This window comes from Bombus flavifrons, chromosome 2 (genome assembly GCF_040668555.2).
Source record: "Bombus flavifrons isolate JBK064 chromosome 2, iyBomFlav1_principal, whole genome shotgun sequence".
NCBI classification, from domain to species: domain Eukaryota; kingdom Metazoa; phylum Arthropoda; class Insecta; order Hymenoptera; family Apidae; genus Bombus; species Bombus flavifrons.
Window position 1 is genome coordinate 928,786 of NC_138443.1, and position 18,324 is coordinate 947,109.

Below are 18,324 nucleotides of genomic sequence, written 5' to 3' on the forward strand. Positions count from 1 at the left end.
AATTTCGTATTTTTATAAGGAAGAGAACATTAATAAAATGATATGATAATTGCAATGAGAAATGGCTTAATTGTTGGAATAATTTTCATATAAACGTTATTCGTTTCTAGTTTCGTAAAGGTCGAGCAAATTTAAACTTAAGAATAATGTGTGTACATAATCGAACCAACTGTTTGTATACATTTCTTATGAAACTTGTACCTTCATACACGATTTCTTCTATCACGCGAAATTTACAATAAGTTATAACTTTTAAAAGAACAAATTATCATATCTAAGCGTAATTCACGTTTACTTATATATTATACGAAATATTTTTGAAAAATATTTATTTATACACATTACTTTAACATTACTGTTATTATTAACTTTTGTATTAGTTCGTTTATAATATATTGTATAATAAATTTAGTATTAAATTTAATGAATATACATAAAAAGAAATAATTTATATATGTGTAAATCATTTCTTATTTATGATTTAATCCCGTTCAAAAGTCTGAATAGAATGAAATCTATATTAATGTATAATAACTTACACAGAGGCATTCATAACAATATGTGTATTATTAGAAAAACGACCTCAACTACACAACTTTGGTACGGTCTCTGTAACGGCCCTTAGTTTTCGTTTAACAGTCGTAATGGTAAGAACACCTCTCGTAAGTATATCGAAACGGAATATTTTATTTTAAAAACCTTTTATACCTATTCTATTTTGTGGTTATGTTATAAAATGTTAATTTAGCCAATTTTATTATAAAGAGTACCCAATTCAGATCTGATTTCGTAATTTTTATTAGGGGTTGGTGTAGTTAAAACAAAGTTTACTTAATTTAATGAAAATAAGTTCCGCTTGTGATATCATTTTTGCAGATCTAAGTTTGTATAATATACTTAAAATCTAGATTTGTCAGTGTATCGGATATACTGATTATTATTTTATTTATTATTCATATTGTGTCATTTACGAAATTCTCAAGCATTTATAATATTTGAACTTGTATAAAAAAAAATAAATGAAAAGATATAATTGGTAATACACAAGGAACATTGGTGCCGTTGAAAAGACTTTAACCGTCGAAAAATGATACGATGATGATTTGACCCTCAAATTCTATCATACTTGCGTTCTTCAACTTATGTTTACTTCATTGTGTTGTAACGCTTGAACTTTTGCTCTCATACCTGTTGTATCAATGATGTAAAAACCAAATATTTTTTAATTAGTTTTCTACGATGACCGTAGCATTCTAACGATTAAACAAATTATGCCGGTGAAGACTTTAAAATAATAGGAAAATATTTTCGATTGCTTAATAAAAATATAAATTAATTCGACGAAAATTATTTCAGATTATGTATCGCAAATTGTTCGTACTTTTGGTTGTAAGCATCTTCAACCCGCGCGCCGATACCGCAGGTAACTTTAATCGTACATGTTACAATTAGATCTAGTAACAATTTATTTCTAGCGCATTCTAATTTATACTTTCCTTACTTTTTAATTTGAAGCTATAGGCTGCGAACCACCGGATCTCTTCTTGTGCTCGAACAAAAAATGCATTTCATCCATCTTCCGCTGCGATGGGGAAGATGAATGCGGTGACGGTTCCGATGAAACGGGTTGTGAAGGCTACCAAGTATATATTAATTCATAATTATCATCAAAACGATATTTATAATAATATATTGCTTATTCTTATATTTTTTATTATTAAAGAATTGTATAGTTAAATAATTTAAAATTATTTGCAAGAGATTACAAAGTATTCCACGTCTAAAATTTCTCAATATGTTCCATAAGTCGATAAAGTATTATACATTATATAATTGTATTACATATATATTTATTTTTATCTTGTAAATTATTATTTTATTCGGAACTGTATATTTTACAACGAAATGGTTTCTTATATTATATATATATATATATATATATATATTTTTTTTTTATTTCAGCTTCAAAACCTTGAAATGATTCGTTGCGCTATAGACGAGTTCCAATGTTCCGATATTCATACTTGTATACCGATAGAAAAATTCTGCGATGCAAAAGAAGATTGTTCCGATGGCAGCGATGAGTACGATGGTTGCGTAAAAGATGTGAGATCGCATTTAAATTTTGACTTCTTATCAAATAACAGCATAATTCCTAGATCGGTACTCCGAGAATGAAAAAATATATAAGTTTGTTTATGTTAATTATAATATAAATTAGATTAAATATCAATCGATATTACAGATTGGAGAAATTCATTACAATTATTCATAACTTTCATCTATATATGATGCAAGTATCAAGCATTCCATAATTGATCAGCTACTTATTATTTTTATTTTAAGCAATAAAGATGTTAATAAGATATATTCTTTTTGCCTTAATTTATAGTAATTTGAATGCAAAAGTGAAATATTTAATTTTCTTGACATACTATATTCTAAATGAATTTGAAGATTATATAATAATGATAATAACAATAATAATAATAATAATAATAATACTTTATTGTACATCAGACTTTACGTATGTTACAAGGTGGTTCTTTGGTACATCAGATTGACTTACTAATTTGAAGACTATACGAATTACAAATATTCTTCTAATCGATATATTCTCAATTACTGCAGGTAAATTGCGACGCATTCAAATGCAAAGATGGCCATTGCATAAGAAACGAATGGGTTTGCGACGGTATCCCAGATTGTCCAGATAAAAGCGATGAAGAAAAATGCGGTAAACTTTCTTCTTTTCTTTCCTTAAACTATATTTTGATGTTAAATAAGATCTACAAATTTCAAACTTATATTGCTATTTTATAATCCATAGAGAATTACATGATACCAGTCGATGAATGTAACAACGAATACGATCGATATCTGTGCAAAAATAAAAGATGCATTTCTCTGAACGCAACCTGTAATGAGAAGGATAACTGCGGGGATAATTCAGATGAAGATATAGATGCATGTATCAAGGGTAAGTAATAGTGAAGGAGATATTGTTTCGATTCAGTAATATAAAGTCTGAGTAATGGCAATTTTTGAGCCAAGCCTTGGCAATTTAACAGTAATAGGTTTAATTGTTTCAAATCATAGCTGATGCATCGTGCAAGGAAGCAAAGTGTCAACATAATTGCAGGAAAACACCTGAAGGCGCTCAATGTTCGTGTCGACCAGGTTACAAGTTGGTGAACAACCAGACTTCATGCGAGGGTAAAGATAAAAGATTAACAATCTATTTTTTCTTTTTACTGAACTAAAGGTTAATTACAGACATAAATATTCAGATCTGATTTAGATTCGAGTTAATTATTAAAGTCATGATCAAGAAGAAACTACAAAGTTATTTTATATACATATCTATTATTTTATAGATGTGAATGAGTGCGATAATTACGGAATTTGCGATCAAGAATGTATCAATAGCGTTGGATCTTACACATGCTCGTGTCAACCTGGTTACAGTCTGAACGATGACAAAAGAACCTGTCAAGCCGAAGGTAAATCTTTTCTCAGCTTTGTACAAACAAAATTTTTTAAAAACTTAATTCTTATCTGTGATAGGTTCTATATTCTTTGACTGATAGAACAAACAGAATCAGTAAAAAGGAAAAGTTTTGAGAGATAAATACCTTCTTGGAAGATAAAAAGCCTCATTTTCCTAAGTATCTACGTATTTCTAATTAGTATCTATTTTCTACTGTTTATCTACAGGTGGCGAAGGTTTGATGATGTTTTCAATTAAATCTGAAATCCGTGGTATTTATCTCAATTCTCGGTTGTATTATCCGGTGACTCAAAATTTGCAACACGCCGTGGCTATTTCTTTAGACGCGAATAATGTATACTGGTCCGATATCGAGGACGGAAACGAAGCGATAATCAAAAGTTTAGAGGATGGTTCGCAGCGAGAGGTCATTGTTACAGCAGGTAAATTATGCATATAAATCGTATTCTCAAATTACTCTAATCTTTCCTACTGTACTTTATTAGAAAATTTTAATTTCATTAGATCAGATTGATACTCACATCTGAAGTTTGCATGTACGTTACTTATTTCCTTTGTTGCTCATTTTCTTATATATATATATATTATATATATAAATAATATATATAATATATATATAATATATATATTATATATATAAATAATATATATAATATATATATAAATTATAAGAAAATATATATATCTTCAAGGTTTGAGCAGCCCCGATGACATGGCAGTAGATTGGGTAACAGGCAACATATATTTCACGGACGGTGGTTATATGCATATCGGAGTTTGTAACAATGATGGTTCTTATTGCACTGTTATAATAAAAGAACAAAACGATAAACCGCGAGGTCTTGTTTTATTACCGTCCAGTGGGTAAGTGCATTTCAAACGTAAAAAACTGAACAATTGAGATTCAAATATATTTTCAGCATCTGAATAAATAAAGTATTTCAATCTTCTAAATATCTGTTTAAAAAAAAATTATGAAATTTTATATTACTACTTTTATAAAATTGCCATATCTTGTTTTTATCAGCTTTTTATTATACTTTCTGTAATTAAATGTTTAAGAAGTAACACAAGTTAAGGAATTTTTACAAGTTCAAAATAAATAATAAAATTATGTGTTTCCAGTATAATGTATTGGTCCAAATGGGGCATGGATTCATGCATATTGAAGGCAGGAATGGATGGAAAAAATAACACTGTGTTAGTCAGCAAAGATTTAGAATTGCCAAACAGTTTATCTATCGATTACGCGAATGAAAGATTATACTGGATAGACGCTAAAGTAAAAATAATCGAATCGGTACGACTGGATGGTACAGATCGAAAGGTATATTTCACATTTCTACGCCGAACATTAGAACAATGTTCGTCTGAAGATCGATAATTACAGTAAAAATTATTTATTCGCTTTTTATTTGTACCGTTTTAGGCCATATTAAAAGATATAGCAAAGAGGCCATTTTCATTAGCTGTATTTGAAAATAAGTTGTACTGGAGCGATTGGATATCTAATACCATACAGTCATGTGATAAATTTACTGGTAAAAATTGGGAAGTTTTAGTGTCTACAAACAGTACTATTTATGGCATACACATATATCACTCTGTTTTAAAACCCAAGGTGCGTTCATTTTTTTCTTTCTCGTCAATTTATTCGTAAATAAATGATACGATATTCGATAATAGATGCCGAATCCCTGCAATTCAAGCCCCTGTTCTCAATTATGTCTATTAAACTCAGCGAATAGCTATACTTGCGCTTGCACATTGGACAAAGAATTAAATTCTGATAACCATACATGCCGTGGTGAGTTGTATTATTACTATAAACTAGTGAATTAAATATAAGACGTAACTTGATATTTAATAATTAAATAAATATACACACGAATTAAATAAATTTCAGCGGTTAAGAAGAAGACGCATTTAATTATCGCAGCAGGAAGTACATTCATAGACTATTATCATGAACTATTGGGAAAACCGAAAATTACTACCAGCGACACATTAAATCACGTCACTGAGGTTGCTTATAATCCTCTTACTGGTAAGACTTTAATAATCGATTATCGACAAACATCCTACTTATTCCAATAGACAAACCATAATATTTCATGTAACAAATATATATCCGTTGCTCGAAACCTTTCAAAGTCGAATAATGTTATTTAACGTGATTTTATTTAAACTCATAATGGCATCACAACGCTTTAATGTTTATAAAAATCATCGAGCATATATAACATTTATATCGTTATAGTTATATAACATTGCTGCTTTTAAATATTTTCAATATTATCGAACAAAAATCGACACAGGTGGTTTACTAGCCAGCGATCAGCTAAGGGACAACATTTTCCATTTTAACATGCAGACTGGTGAAGAGAAAAGCATGATGTCTATTGAAAACGAAATACTAGGTGGAATGGATTTCGACTACATCGGAAATAATCTATATTTGTCGGATGTGAAACACAAAACTATCGAGGTCCACAGCTTGAACAACAATGAGAAAACGATCTTCTACTTCCAAGACGAGCCTTACGATATTGCACTTGTACCTGAAGAAAAGTAATCATTTTTGTACATGAATCACAAAAAGACGAATGAATTTCGATATAGTTCTATATACATGTTTTTTTTATTTTAATTTGCTAAGCATTATAGTAGAATCTTTATGGAAAGATCATTATGTGATGATGTTTTAGTATCATGATGGTCGTATTCAAAGCGAACAAATTGTATCGCATAGACCTGATGAACATGAACGGGCTTGGTCCAAGAGTCACGATCGAAGGGAATAAGACACATTTAATTGGACCGAAAATATCTTTGTGCTACGACAGAGTTCTGAAACTATTGTTTTGGAGTGATCAAGGCACTGGTCGTATTGGTAGTACAACCATTCCGGGTTTGTATTTCTATCGTGATAAATGACTAATGTTAATGACTATAATATAGATATAAATATAAATATAATTAAATTTTTTAGGTTTCGAAACATATATCTTCCGCACTGGATTACCGGAACCTGTGAGTCTCACTGTTCTCAGTGACTATGTGTTTTGGACTCAATATAAATCGAACAAATTGTATTGGACCAACAAAAGCAGCACAAAGCAATATCAAAAGCATACTACATTAGGTGAGTAATATGAAATAAGTTATAAAACTCTTTGATAATCAATTATTAATCAACAGACCTGAATCATCAACCATAATCAAATATATTGTCTAGATCGTTGATGAATGGATTTAATCTTAACTAAGTTTTCTCCATTCTTAGCATTTTATGCAATTAAATAAAATAATAATGAGATATAAAGAGAATAAAGAATACAAATCACGCAATCCAATTTATTGTATAGATAATCGAATATAAAAAAGAAAGAATTATACCAATTATACAGAAACAATTGTATCTTTCAGAAGTACCTAAAGACTTGAATAGAATGCAGTTAATAAGTTTACAGCAAACGTACATAGAAGAGCACCAGTGTCGTAACAACAACGGAAACTGTTCTCACGTGTGCCTGTTATCTAATGCTGATTCATATGTAAGCTTAGAGTGTTTGAATAATACAATTTGTTTGAGACACGATTATCCTTGTACTTATATTTCATTTAAATTTTCAGATCTGTGCGTGTCCACCCGACATGATGCTGAACGTAGATAATCGAACATGTACTCTTCAAACTGTGTGTAATGCTGGCGAAATAAAATGTGGAGAACACGATATATGCATAAAATCCCATCAAAGGTAAGATATTATTATCTTGAATGGTTCAGAAATGGAATTTATCAATTTATAAGTGCATTCTGTAACTTTCCATGTCTATTAATCATGAATAGATAAAAGTTTAATCTCTGAAACATAGTCACTGAAATTCTTACTTCATGGGTAATTACTATTTTGTATTTTTAGTATAAGACTTGATAAATCAATCGTATCAAACGAATTTTACGATGTTCAATCGATTTGTAATTTTAAGATCACTTAAACGATGGAAATCATCAGTCTGCGTTGGCGTTCAACACTTGCTAATTCACGACTGTAACATGACAATAAAAATTATTTCATACCCTTATTGGATAAAAATATACGAATTCATCTTATTTTATTTTGATATGGAGAATATACCTGTAAATTTGAAAATACAACTATCATTTATATTTTATATTTAATATCTGCATGCGTTATTAAACTTAAATATTTCGCAACTTCAGATGCGACGGAATACAGGATTGTCCTAACGGTGAAGATGAATCAAGTATTTGCGATGAACACCATTGGTCAAGGTGCAAGCACGAGGATCAGTTTCAATGTAAAAACGGCGACTGCATAAGCAAGACGAAACGTTGTAATTCCCACTACGACTGTGTCGATCGATCGGATGAGGAAGGCTGTGATAAAAAGGAATGCGACTCCAGTAAATCAAAACCCTTACTAAATCTTATTTATAACGTGCTTATTGTCTACAATAACAAGACTGTCTAAACACTTAGAGCACACGTTATAAGCGATAAATTATATACTGTGTATATAAAGCGAACGACAATGTAGATCAAATTGAGAGATCAGTGAATGAAACTATTAAATAGATCGAATATTTATTTGAATCAATAAATTAATATTGTTTAAAACTATCGTGTTGTTTGCTTGAACAATCGTAACACGCGAATAAAGTAATCATAGCTGAAGTCACGTTATTAGTGATTAAATGAATTGATAATATCTATGCATAACTGATTTCAAGCTTGAAGCAATAGAAAGACGACTGAATTTATCGATTTATATAAGGAAAAGTTAACATTTCTTCTTCCTGTTTTTATATTTCTATACACATACTTCTCCTTGAACTCTGACTCTCGCATGGAAATAAAAATAAATATCCGATTGATTCTCTGTTATATACCTTATCAAGATCATGTTTCGATTCTTTTTCGATCAATTTATTCGACGCGATAAAATATCTCGAACTCGTGTAAAACGAGTCGAATAATGCTATTGTCATAAGACATCAACATCGAAAAACTATGCTCGATATGTATGCAGAATGAAGGCTGAATAAAGGCCTTCGTTGTACTCAAGCGGCCAACAATTATTCACGATGACTCTAATATCTTCCAGATGAGTTTCAATGTCACGAAGGGGCTTGCATATCGAAATATCTCGTGTGCAACGGACAAAGTGATTGCACCGATTTTTCGGACGAACTTAATTGCGACAAGCACAAGTGCGATGGCGATGCCTTCGCATGCGAAATCGGGACTTGTATACCCAAAACGTGGAAATGCGATGGAGAGGTGAGTCCAAACTTCCATTAGGCTTCTTTATATCAGTACCTAACGAAACATTCATTTTTTACGTGTAAATTATACACTATTGTTTATTTTTGTAATATAACAACGTATAATGCGTTTTAAGTTAAAAACAATGCAACTGTACTTTTCTAATGCACTTAAATTGTACTTGAACAGAAAACGAGAAAGATGAATCAATCTTATTACACTATCCATTCTCTTTGTTGATTGTATCGTAGTTAATACTTTCCTGAACAAAGAAAAACGGTAGAACGACAACTTGGTCACGTATTCTAACTCGTTTAATGTATAAACTGTATAAAAAATAAGTGTAAAAACTACCGTAGCATGATTCTACACTCCTGAATCGGTGGAGATTTGTGAAAAAATGTTTGTGCAAAAATTAACCTTTAGCATGATTTTTAAGGTCAAATTTTTTTATTGCAACGTGTTCTACTCATCACGAGCAACGAAAGTCTCAAAGGGATCATGGGCCGCAAATGCCCTTCCTATCAGAAAAAAATATTAAAGTTTTAATAATCCTTAAACTGGCTTAATTCATAATGTGTTTACATTTAATTATTCTCATTTAATAAGAAAGTAGCGTATTATTTACGAATAAAAAATTAGAAGTCACCTCAAGAAATATATCAGAATACAGGAATAATGGTAAATCTCTGTGTGCAGGAGACATTCCATGATAATGCAATTTTCAGCGGCTATGTTAACAATTTGGTGATCAAAAATTAATATTGCGGCATTTGAATACAGATCGAGCCCGCATCAATTAGCGTAAGGAAGAATAGGTTGATTATCGCTTTTGTTCATCCTTATCCACTATTAGACGTACATGAAGTAGTTCATTGAGTAAGGATCAGTCACATGACAGTGCGACGAATAATCAGAAAAAAAGATTTACGGCTTTAAAAAATTCGCCGCGTTCAAGCACTACAGGCAAATGACTATGCTACTCGACAAAGCTTTTGCCATGCTATATAAGTTGCCCACTTTTTAGAGCGTGTATTATTTATGGATGAGAGCGGTTCCTCGAGTTGCAGCATCCTCAATCGACAAAGTGCCAGGATTTGGGCTTACAGAAATCCACAAGCAGTGATGTTAAAAGTTTCGATCAAAGACGATTATTGGAGATCATATTATCGCCCCTATCTTTCTGCCTACATCGTTGCCTACATTTGCATACGTAACAAGTGCGACGTATTTGCGATTTTTATGTTCACGTCTCCTAAGCAAATTACATGAGATCCGACTGCAGAATATAAACGCACTGCAAATAAAGTCAGTTTAAGAATTATTAAAACTTCAACATTTTTTTCTGACAGGAGGGACATTTGCGACCCATAATCCCTTTGAAATTTTCTCTCCCTTTGAATATTTTTTTACAAATCTCCACCAATTCAGGAGTGTAGAATCACGTTACGGTAGTTTTTACACTTATTTTTTATACATCGTGTACATCTAATTAAAGAGTAAACCCAGCCTGTTTCGTTAAAATGTTTAGTTGCATAATTATTTAATTCTGCATGTGAATAAAGGCTGACTGTCCAGACGGTTCCGACGAGAGCGAAACATGCCAAAGAAACGCGTGTCCAACCGAGATGTTTACCTGTTCCAACGGTCGTTGTATCGATTTAATGCTGAAATGCAATGGAATCAGTGAATGCGAGGATGACAGCGATGAACAATATTGCAAGGACACGGGTAACAGAAATTATGTCAATTGTACTGTAGATCAGTATAAATGTTTCAACACAGAACTGTGTCTTCCGAAGCAAGTCAGGTTAGTCAATTTAGCATTATTATTTATTAATTTTTTAATTATTTTACATTCATTTTCTTAATCAATTTCTAAGACTACCACATTGCTTAGTATATGTATAGTACAGTAAATTTAAATTACAGTGAGTTTCATTTAATTTTATGTATCCCTTTTTTAATAGGTGTATTTTCATCATAATGAAATGAAGAAAGCAAACAATTAGTCCATTTTATTAACTTATCGTTTTCGTAGATGTAACGGCGTTACAGATTGTCCAAAGAACGACGATGAACGTAATTGCCCTCGATGCCAAAAGGAAGAATACGTTTGCAACAATCAGAAATGCATCGATAAAAGCTGGGTGTGCGACCGGATAGACGATTGTGGGGATGGATCGGATGAAAAAGATTGTGACGGTGGTAATTCGAAAATAAGTGGCATCAGCACGAATTCTATTTGCAAAGAATTCAAATGTTCCAACGGTGCCTGCCTCCCCTTTGCCAATGTGTGCGATGGAAAAGTAGATTGTTCCGATCGAAGCGATGAATTCGGACAATGTGGTACGTACAGTGCAGATAAAAGAAATAAAAATATATCTTTTTTAATTGTAACTTAATAATAAAAGTATCATTCAACAGCTCAATTCTAGTAATTGACAAATTGAATCAATATTACTGTAATATGTGAACACAATAATTCACATTTAAAGTATATATTTTTACAGCAACTGCGTGTACCAAGTACAATCCCTGCACAAATATGTGCCACAAAACACCCATTGGTCCCGTCTGTGGTTGTAGAAATGGATATCAATTGAGTAACGATTTTAAATCCTGCGAAGATATTGACGAATGTAAAGACAATGTTTGTTCACAAGTATGTTATAATACTAATGGATCTTTTACTTGTTCATGCCACGAGGGATACGTCATTCGAAGCGATAAAATTTCATGCAAAGTGGCTGGTAAAGAAACGCTTAGCTTCTTAAGTTTTATTTTGTTTATTTTGCGTTTGGAATAATTAAATAATTATAGAGAATGTATAATAGGTGAATATTTTATACTGTAACGAATTATTTTATTGTAGGACCACAAATGGAAATAATTACTGTTTCTAGTGCTGATATCAGGAAGTTATCACCAAATTTAAATTCAATTCAAGTTATTTATGAAGAACTAAATCCTGAAATAAGCGGTATTGACGCGAACACGAGGGAAAACACTGTCTATTGGAGCAATGGTAATATCAAACAAAATTTACTTGTCTTAATGCATAAAATATTTTTTTCCGAAACACATTCTATCCTTAACGATTTAGCAAAAAAAAATTTCTGTAGCTCACTTAGGGACTAAATCATGCATATGCATTTTATATACAACATACATATTATTGCTTTGTTCCAACATTTTACTAAATTTCTAATATAATTGTATTTCTTCATTTTGTTAAACTCTTAATACAATATCTCCCATAGATATCTTGGGCATGGTAAGTAAAATAAACATGAAGACCAAGGAACGAAAGACTGTTACCGGCCTTGGCAGACCGGGAGCTCTAGCTGTTGATTGGATTACCGACAACGTATACTTCAATGATAATGACTATTTTAGCAGTGTTCAGGTATCGAATATTCATTATTCGCGTTCATTCGGTATCTGTATTTAGCTATGAAAATCTTTTAAATTTTAATTTACAGGTATGCAATCTAGAACAGCAGAAGTGTGCTAAAGTAGTACCAATCCCACTAAAAAACCGAGCAGTCTCTATTGCCGTCGAACCAAAAGAAGGGTATGTTTTAATTAAGAAACTTATACCTCTTTGGCGCCTAACATTTAAAAATGATTTCATTTGATTCTAAATAAATATTTATTTCATTTTCCAAATTTTATTATTATATAATATAATTTGATTATAAATTACAAATTATACAATATATTACAATATATTATGTATAAAACAAAATTTAGAAAATTATATATATATATATAATTAATTAAACAATAATATATATAATTATATATATATATATATATATGTCGGAGATGAAAGGACATCGGAGTCCTCCCTTTGGAACCCCGGGAAAATCCCTTAACACCGTAGTCTAGATTCTATCATAGGCGTAATTAAACAATTGTCGTCTTTCGATCCGATTGTATTTGTTCAAGATTTGTGATAATGAGTTTGGGCTCGAGGCGATAGCCAGTCGCCGAACGTAGCCGCGGTCAAGGGATGAACGTTTTGCCTAACAAAGGTATGAAGTAATTCTATAGCTCTCCTTAAAAGAAATATCTCTGGCGACACATGACAGTAAACATTCCAACGGTCTCTGTCCCGTGGCCACACGCAGTTCCTATTCTTCGAGAAAGATGATTGCCAGATGTCGATGTCTCTCCACAGTACGTGATCAGCTAGCCCGAGGGCCGTTATAAACACTAATATCTAGTTACCTAAAGTCCTTCGAACAGATAAACAGTCTTTGTCCCAACTACGGGAAGATAGGGGAGATCTATTTCTTTCAACGAACGGCGTCTCCCACTAGCAACTTTCCCTCGAGGGCGGCTAGCATCTTTTTCTAACCACCGATATGGAGATTGACCAATTAGCAGCAACGCCAATTTCCCTCACCTTCTAAACGAAGGCTATCCTCGACGAATCCAAGAATCTCGTGTCCTTAGACACACCCCATCATAGTTTTCCTCTGCAGCATAATCGCGAAGGAAAGTCATTCTCTGGTGAGGTCGTATTAGCGAGTTACGTAACGTCTGCACGCTCGGTGGATATTCCACGTTTTAACAAAGAGTCCGGCTTAGATTTTGTGAGCATGTTCATCCACCATCCCGTCGACCGCGGATTCGTTATTGAGCCTAGGATCATTGTCATTAGTTTCTCGAGTATCTAATTACCACGGTTCCTTGTCCAATCCTATAATAATCGTATCTGCACTAGTCAATGTCTTCTCTATTGCTTATCGACAATGCGTAAACCAAACGACGATTCGTTTCACGCCCCTAATCCTAATTGCAATGTAGACCCGACATATATATATATATATATATATATATTACCTGCAGAATTGAAGGATTTAAAGAATACGATCGTAAATCATTGATCCCAAAGGTTTTAGGGCAATTTGAGACACGAATCACGGTACTAAATATTTTGAAACATTTAGTCATATGATTAATAAAATTTTAGTGCTGATAGTATAGTAAAGTATACTATCTTGTAGCGGTTTTTATATGTGAACCTTTATTTTTTATTATTATCCAATTATATATATATATATATATATATATATATATATATATATATATATATATATAATTGTTATATATATAATATTATACATAATATTATATATATTATTATTCAATTTAGGTGGTTGTTTTGGAGCCAAACTTCTTGGACATCTTACGATAGACCTATGACGGAAATATATCGATCCAATACAATGGGTACTAATATAACAGCGATTGTACATCGAGATCTTGGTATTGTCTTTGCGTTAACTATTGATTATACGCGATCCAGATTGTATTGGTCAGATACGTTTCATAAAAATATTGAGTCCTCGAATTTAGATGGTTCTAATCGTATTATAGTTTTAAACACAGATGTAAGTTCTACTAGATTATAATTTATGCAAGGAAGATATTGTTCGAGATATGTTTATATTACTCTTATTTTTAATATCATAGGTTCATCAGGCTTTGAGCATTAGCATATACGAGGATTCTTTATATTGGTTAATGAGCACAACTGGTAAAGTAAAAAAATGCAAATTATACGGTAACAAATCGTGTGTAACGATTACCATTGGTATTTCAAATATCGACAAGTACTTTATTATTTCGCACCCAATGAGGCAACCTATTGGTGAGTTAAATAATTAATTGATTAACAAAATTTTATGTTATTTTCTAATTAGAAATACGTTCAAAATTCACATTTCTGTATTAGGAAAAAACACTTGCGAGAGACATAAATGCAGCTACATGTGTGTTTCGGGAAACAACGGACCCGCATGTATTTGTCAGAATGGATATCCGAAAGATTCCAGAAGTACTTGCATGGAAAACACAAATATAAAAATTAAATTTGATACGAGAAAAGCTGGCCGTAGAAACGAAAGTATTCGTTATCAACACGGGACCTTAATTGGTGTAATAATTTCAGTACTAACATGTATCGTAGTTGCGTCAGCCTACTTTTATTACCAGAAAATTAAACCACGCTTTTCAAAGAAAAATAATCTCAGGTAAATTAATCGATAATTCACTTTTAGTCAGAAATATTAGCTTCTTATCCTACTTGCAGTATCCATTTCCAAAATCCATCATACCAGCAACGAAATGAGATCACACCTTCATTCAATTATATTTCTGGCTTACCACCTGGAGAACATGAATACGTTAATCCGATTATAGATATACAAAAGGTAAATTACTCACATCATATTCAGTTGTAGAAAACATATATGTTTTTTTTCATATTTAGAATCACAATGAAAATATACCAGAGAAGGGCGAAAAACAAATGGTGAAACTTCTCAATTTCGATCAATCAGATGACGAATCTAAAGAATCTACTAATGGACAGGATATTCGCTTAATATAGTATAATATATATTAACTTTTGCTAAATTAAGATGAAATTCAAATTTAACTATGTACATAATTATTTACCTACTTTATAAATATTTAATAATATGTAAAACCTTCATGTATATATCCTTTTACATACAATTAATAAAAACAGAATAATCAATAATATTCGATTATAATAATTATCATTTAACATTCTTTATTAACATTATTATATATAAAGATATAATTCTACAATATAAATTTCTCATACTTTTGAACTATATCCGGTAATTTGCAACTATACGAATATCTTTTGTATTAACTAATTAAATAAGGACTATCAATAGCTCCAATTCCAGCTGCTATTCCTCCTTCATTTTCATTTGATGGTTTTGTTCTCAGAATATGTCCTACCTCTTCATTATATATAATATCATTATTATTTCTGTAAAATGAGAACTCAGTCACTCGATATAATTCCTAGAATAATTATGAAAGAAAAATATTTTATTACACACCCTATAATGACACCATAAACACCAAGTTCTGATACAACATCAGAGAAATCCAAATGATTATCTTCAAATGGTTCATTATGACCACGTACAATATAATTCTTTTGCACAGGAGGATAAAAACGATCCATTAATATCCAAGCTGTTCTTTCTTCTGAATTTCTCATGGATTCTAAATGAGTCTTTATATCTTCATTATAAACATTGTTTCCACCTCCTTCCCTTTGTGGTTTTAAAACATACTTTTTAGGATCTGACATAGCATTATCAATGATTACTTCTGCTTCGTTATTCTGTTTACAATGCAGATCAGTATAAAAATAGCTTCAAAATGTAATATTAAAATGATCATATGTATAAATTACAATTGCAATTAATGTTTTCTAATACTTACAAATTCTAAAGAGTAAAGTCCAGCAAATACCTCTTGTATTTGTTTTATTGTATTATCATCTTTTAAAAGTACGTTAAGTACATTAGGATAAGCTAAAGATTGTTGTACCTAATAAAAGTTATTTATTCTTTACACTGTTCAGATCAAAAATGAGTATTTTTTATACCTTTTTAGTACCAGCTAGATGATATTGTATTGATGGACATTTTATTGCTTTTGAACGTTCGATTAATAATCTAATTTCCCATTCTTGTTCAGTGGGGTAAGCTTCAACTTCATAACCAGAACGAAAATAAACTACAGAAACTTCTAAATCTCCACTAAAAATAAAAAAATATTATTTAATAATTTCTTATTTAGATATAGACAGTAAATTTAATAATATCTAAACAACTTCTCAAATATTTTATATAATTACATACACTATTAATTGTTTATTTGGTCCCAACTTTGCTTCAGACACCAAATCTCTTAAACTTCTTCTAATTATTTTAATATTAGGATTAATTTTAGAAATTTCAAATTCATGAAATCTCTGATCACATACATTATAAGTAATACTTTCAACAACAAATAATATTACAGCCCTATAATAAAATATGTTAATTATTTAACAGTTAGCTACCATATTTGTACTACTTACTTTTCATTATCATATAATTTCCATGCATATATTAGCCCTTTACAGAGTCCATTAATTGGATTATTTTCTGGAATCTAAACATGGTCAAAAGTTTAATAAGGATCAGAAAAACTTAATAAATATGGAATAATGAAAGATACCTACATTTTTTATTTTATCCGCATGTCCAACTTCTGATAAGATATACCTAAAATATAAAATATAAAATATAAATATAAAATATAAAATATAAAATATAAAAAATATATTGCATACTTTGTAATAAAAACTTACTTATGATACTGAGTAGTAACTGTAACTATTCCTCCGAAACTACTTGCAATAGTATTTAATTCAACTTGTTTAATCTGATTCTCATGTAACATGTAATCTGATCGAAGTAGACCAAGACTTAAAGTCTAGAAGAGAAAAATTGCTTAGAGACTTATTCATCATACATTATTTAAAATAAATTTATATTATGTTAATATTTTACTTGACTAAATCCTTCCTTATATATAGTTTCATATATGTTAAATAATTTTGCTGTAAATGGATCTGCATCAATTGTACTAAAAGATATAAAACAGTTATCTATAACACATACAAATACAAATACAAACATCTTATTATTTTTATATACCTTTTTAAACTTTTTATTAGAAAATTATTATCATGTGCAACCTTATGTATCAGTTCATTCAATAATACTTGTATACCTTTAGCTTTCTCAAAATTTTTCCTAGGAAAACTTGATGGTAATAAAGTAAATGGTAAAACTTGTACCTGATTTTTATTAAAGGATACTTTTGATCGCATACTAATACCTGAATAAAAATAAGTTAAATTTGAATTGTTTGATTTCAATAAAATCATTATTATATATTTTGAAGAATAAGAAACAATGAGCCAGTTTTTTCATTAGTTTGATACATCTATAAATTAATACCATGCATAAGGGCCCAATCCTTAGCCTTATCTACAACATTTTCTAATTCTTTCCTTGATAACTGTAATTGAATACAAGGTTCTAAACGTGAAACTTCCATTGTCATATAAATTTAATAAAATATACGAAATTTCAAACAAAAAAACACTTAAAGTCTGCATTAACTATCATTCAAAATAATTGTTTGGTAAGCGACTAGCCATATCTTTATCTTATGATTAAACATAACTTTACACAAAGACGAAACTACGCGTGTGTGTAAACATATACGTACATGATAATCCAAATCCTTATCATATATTTCCAGTTTCAAATAAAAATAATTATTCATGTAAATATCATAATTGCAACAACCATAACATGTCATTATTTCCGAAAAATATTTCGATCATCTTAGAAAAGTAATTTTATTTAACAATAATAAATACATTATAAATTTTATCACATTTTTCATAAACAGTATCTATATATATTATTATTTTATAAATAGATGATACAATATTCGATAAAAATGTATTATTTAATATATATAATATATACATTATATATAATATATATAATATATATATATAACATGAACATATGTATGCATCCGATGAAGAGGTATATACATATTATGTATACATAGTATGTAAATATTTAAAAAGTGAAACATTTATCCAAAC

At 30.4% G+C, this 18,324-nt stretch overlaps 2 protein-coding genes across 6 annotated transcripts; one reads left to right on the top strand and one right to left on the bottom strand.

The window, feature by feature from the left end:
• Positions 1 to 573: 573 nt before the first annotated feature.
• On the top strand, positions 574 to 15,340 carry yl (Putative vitellogenin receptor yl). 3 transcript variants are annotated; one of them, XM_069129085.1, is made up of 32 exons: positions 574 to 662; positions 1,357 to 1,423; positions 1,516 to 1,643; positions 1,963 to 2,106; positions 2,632 to 2,737; positions 2,831 to 2,980; positions 3,100 to 3,216; positions 3,378 to 3,503; positions 3,718 to 3,933; positions 4,204 to 4,375; positions 4,637 to 4,838; positions 4,941 to 5,132; positions 5,198 to 5,318; positions 5,418 to 5,558; positions 5,830 to 6,082; positions 6,220 to 6,422; positions 6,504 to 6,656; positions 6,941 to 7,068; positions 7,148 to 7,272; positions 7,740 to 7,942; positions 8,644 to 8,819; positions 10,370 to 10,614; positions 10,846 to 11,153; positions 11,318 to 11,557; positions 11,680 to 11,832; positions 12,068 to 12,213; positions 12,290 to 12,381; positions 13,972 to 14,209; positions 14,292 to 14,469; positions 14,554 to 14,851; positions 14,911 to 15,031; positions 15,091 to 15,339. In XM_069129085.1, exons 1-32 carry the CDS (start codon positions 645 to 647, stop codon positions 15,208 to 15,210), a joined length of 5,280 nt encoding a protein of 1,759 aa, XP_068985186.1. In that variant the 5' UTR covers positions 574 to 644; the 3' UTR covers positions 15,211 to 15,339. The 3 variants fall into 3 exon arrangements, with proteins under 3 accessions (XP_068985186.1, XP_068985205.1, XP_068985195.1); XM_069129104.1 differs by having other exon boundaries at positions 15,113 to 15,270; XM_069129094.1 differs by having other exon boundaries at positions 597 to 647; positions 15,091 to 15,340.
• A 25-nt stretch (positions 15,341 to 15,365) lies between these two features.
• On the bottom strand, positions 15,366 to 18,002 carry LOC138187875 (glutathione synthetase). Of its 3 annotated transcripts, none has more exons than XM_069129128.1 (11): positions 17,934 to 18,002; positions 17,354 to 17,537; positions 17,207 to 17,282; positions 17,005 to 17,129; positions 16,876 to 16,918; positions 16,732 to 16,805; positions 16,511 to 16,675; positions 16,255 to 16,408; positions 16,089 to 16,196; positions 15,698 to 15,987; positions 15,366 to 15,624 (listed from the first exon to the last, which is right to left on the bottom strand). In XM_069129128.1, exons 2-11 carry the CDS (start codon positions 17,527 to 17,529, stop codon positions 15,498 to 15,500), a joined length of 1,338 nt encoding a protein of 445 aa, XP_068985229.1. In that variant the 5' UTR covers positions 17,530 to 17,537; positions 17,934 to 18,002; the 3' UTR covers positions 15,366 to 15,497. The 3 variants fall into 3 exon arrangements, with proteins under 3 accessions (XP_068985229.1, XP_068985224.1, XP_068985217.1); XM_069129123.1 differs by lacking the exon at positions 17,934 to 18,002 and adding an exon at positions 17,538 to 17,916 and having other exon boundaries at positions 17,354 to 17,452; XM_069129116.1 differs by lacking the exon at positions 17,934 to 18,002 and adding an exon at positions 17,660 to 17,915.
• Between the last annotated feature and the right edge of the window lie 322 nt (positions 18,003 to 18,324).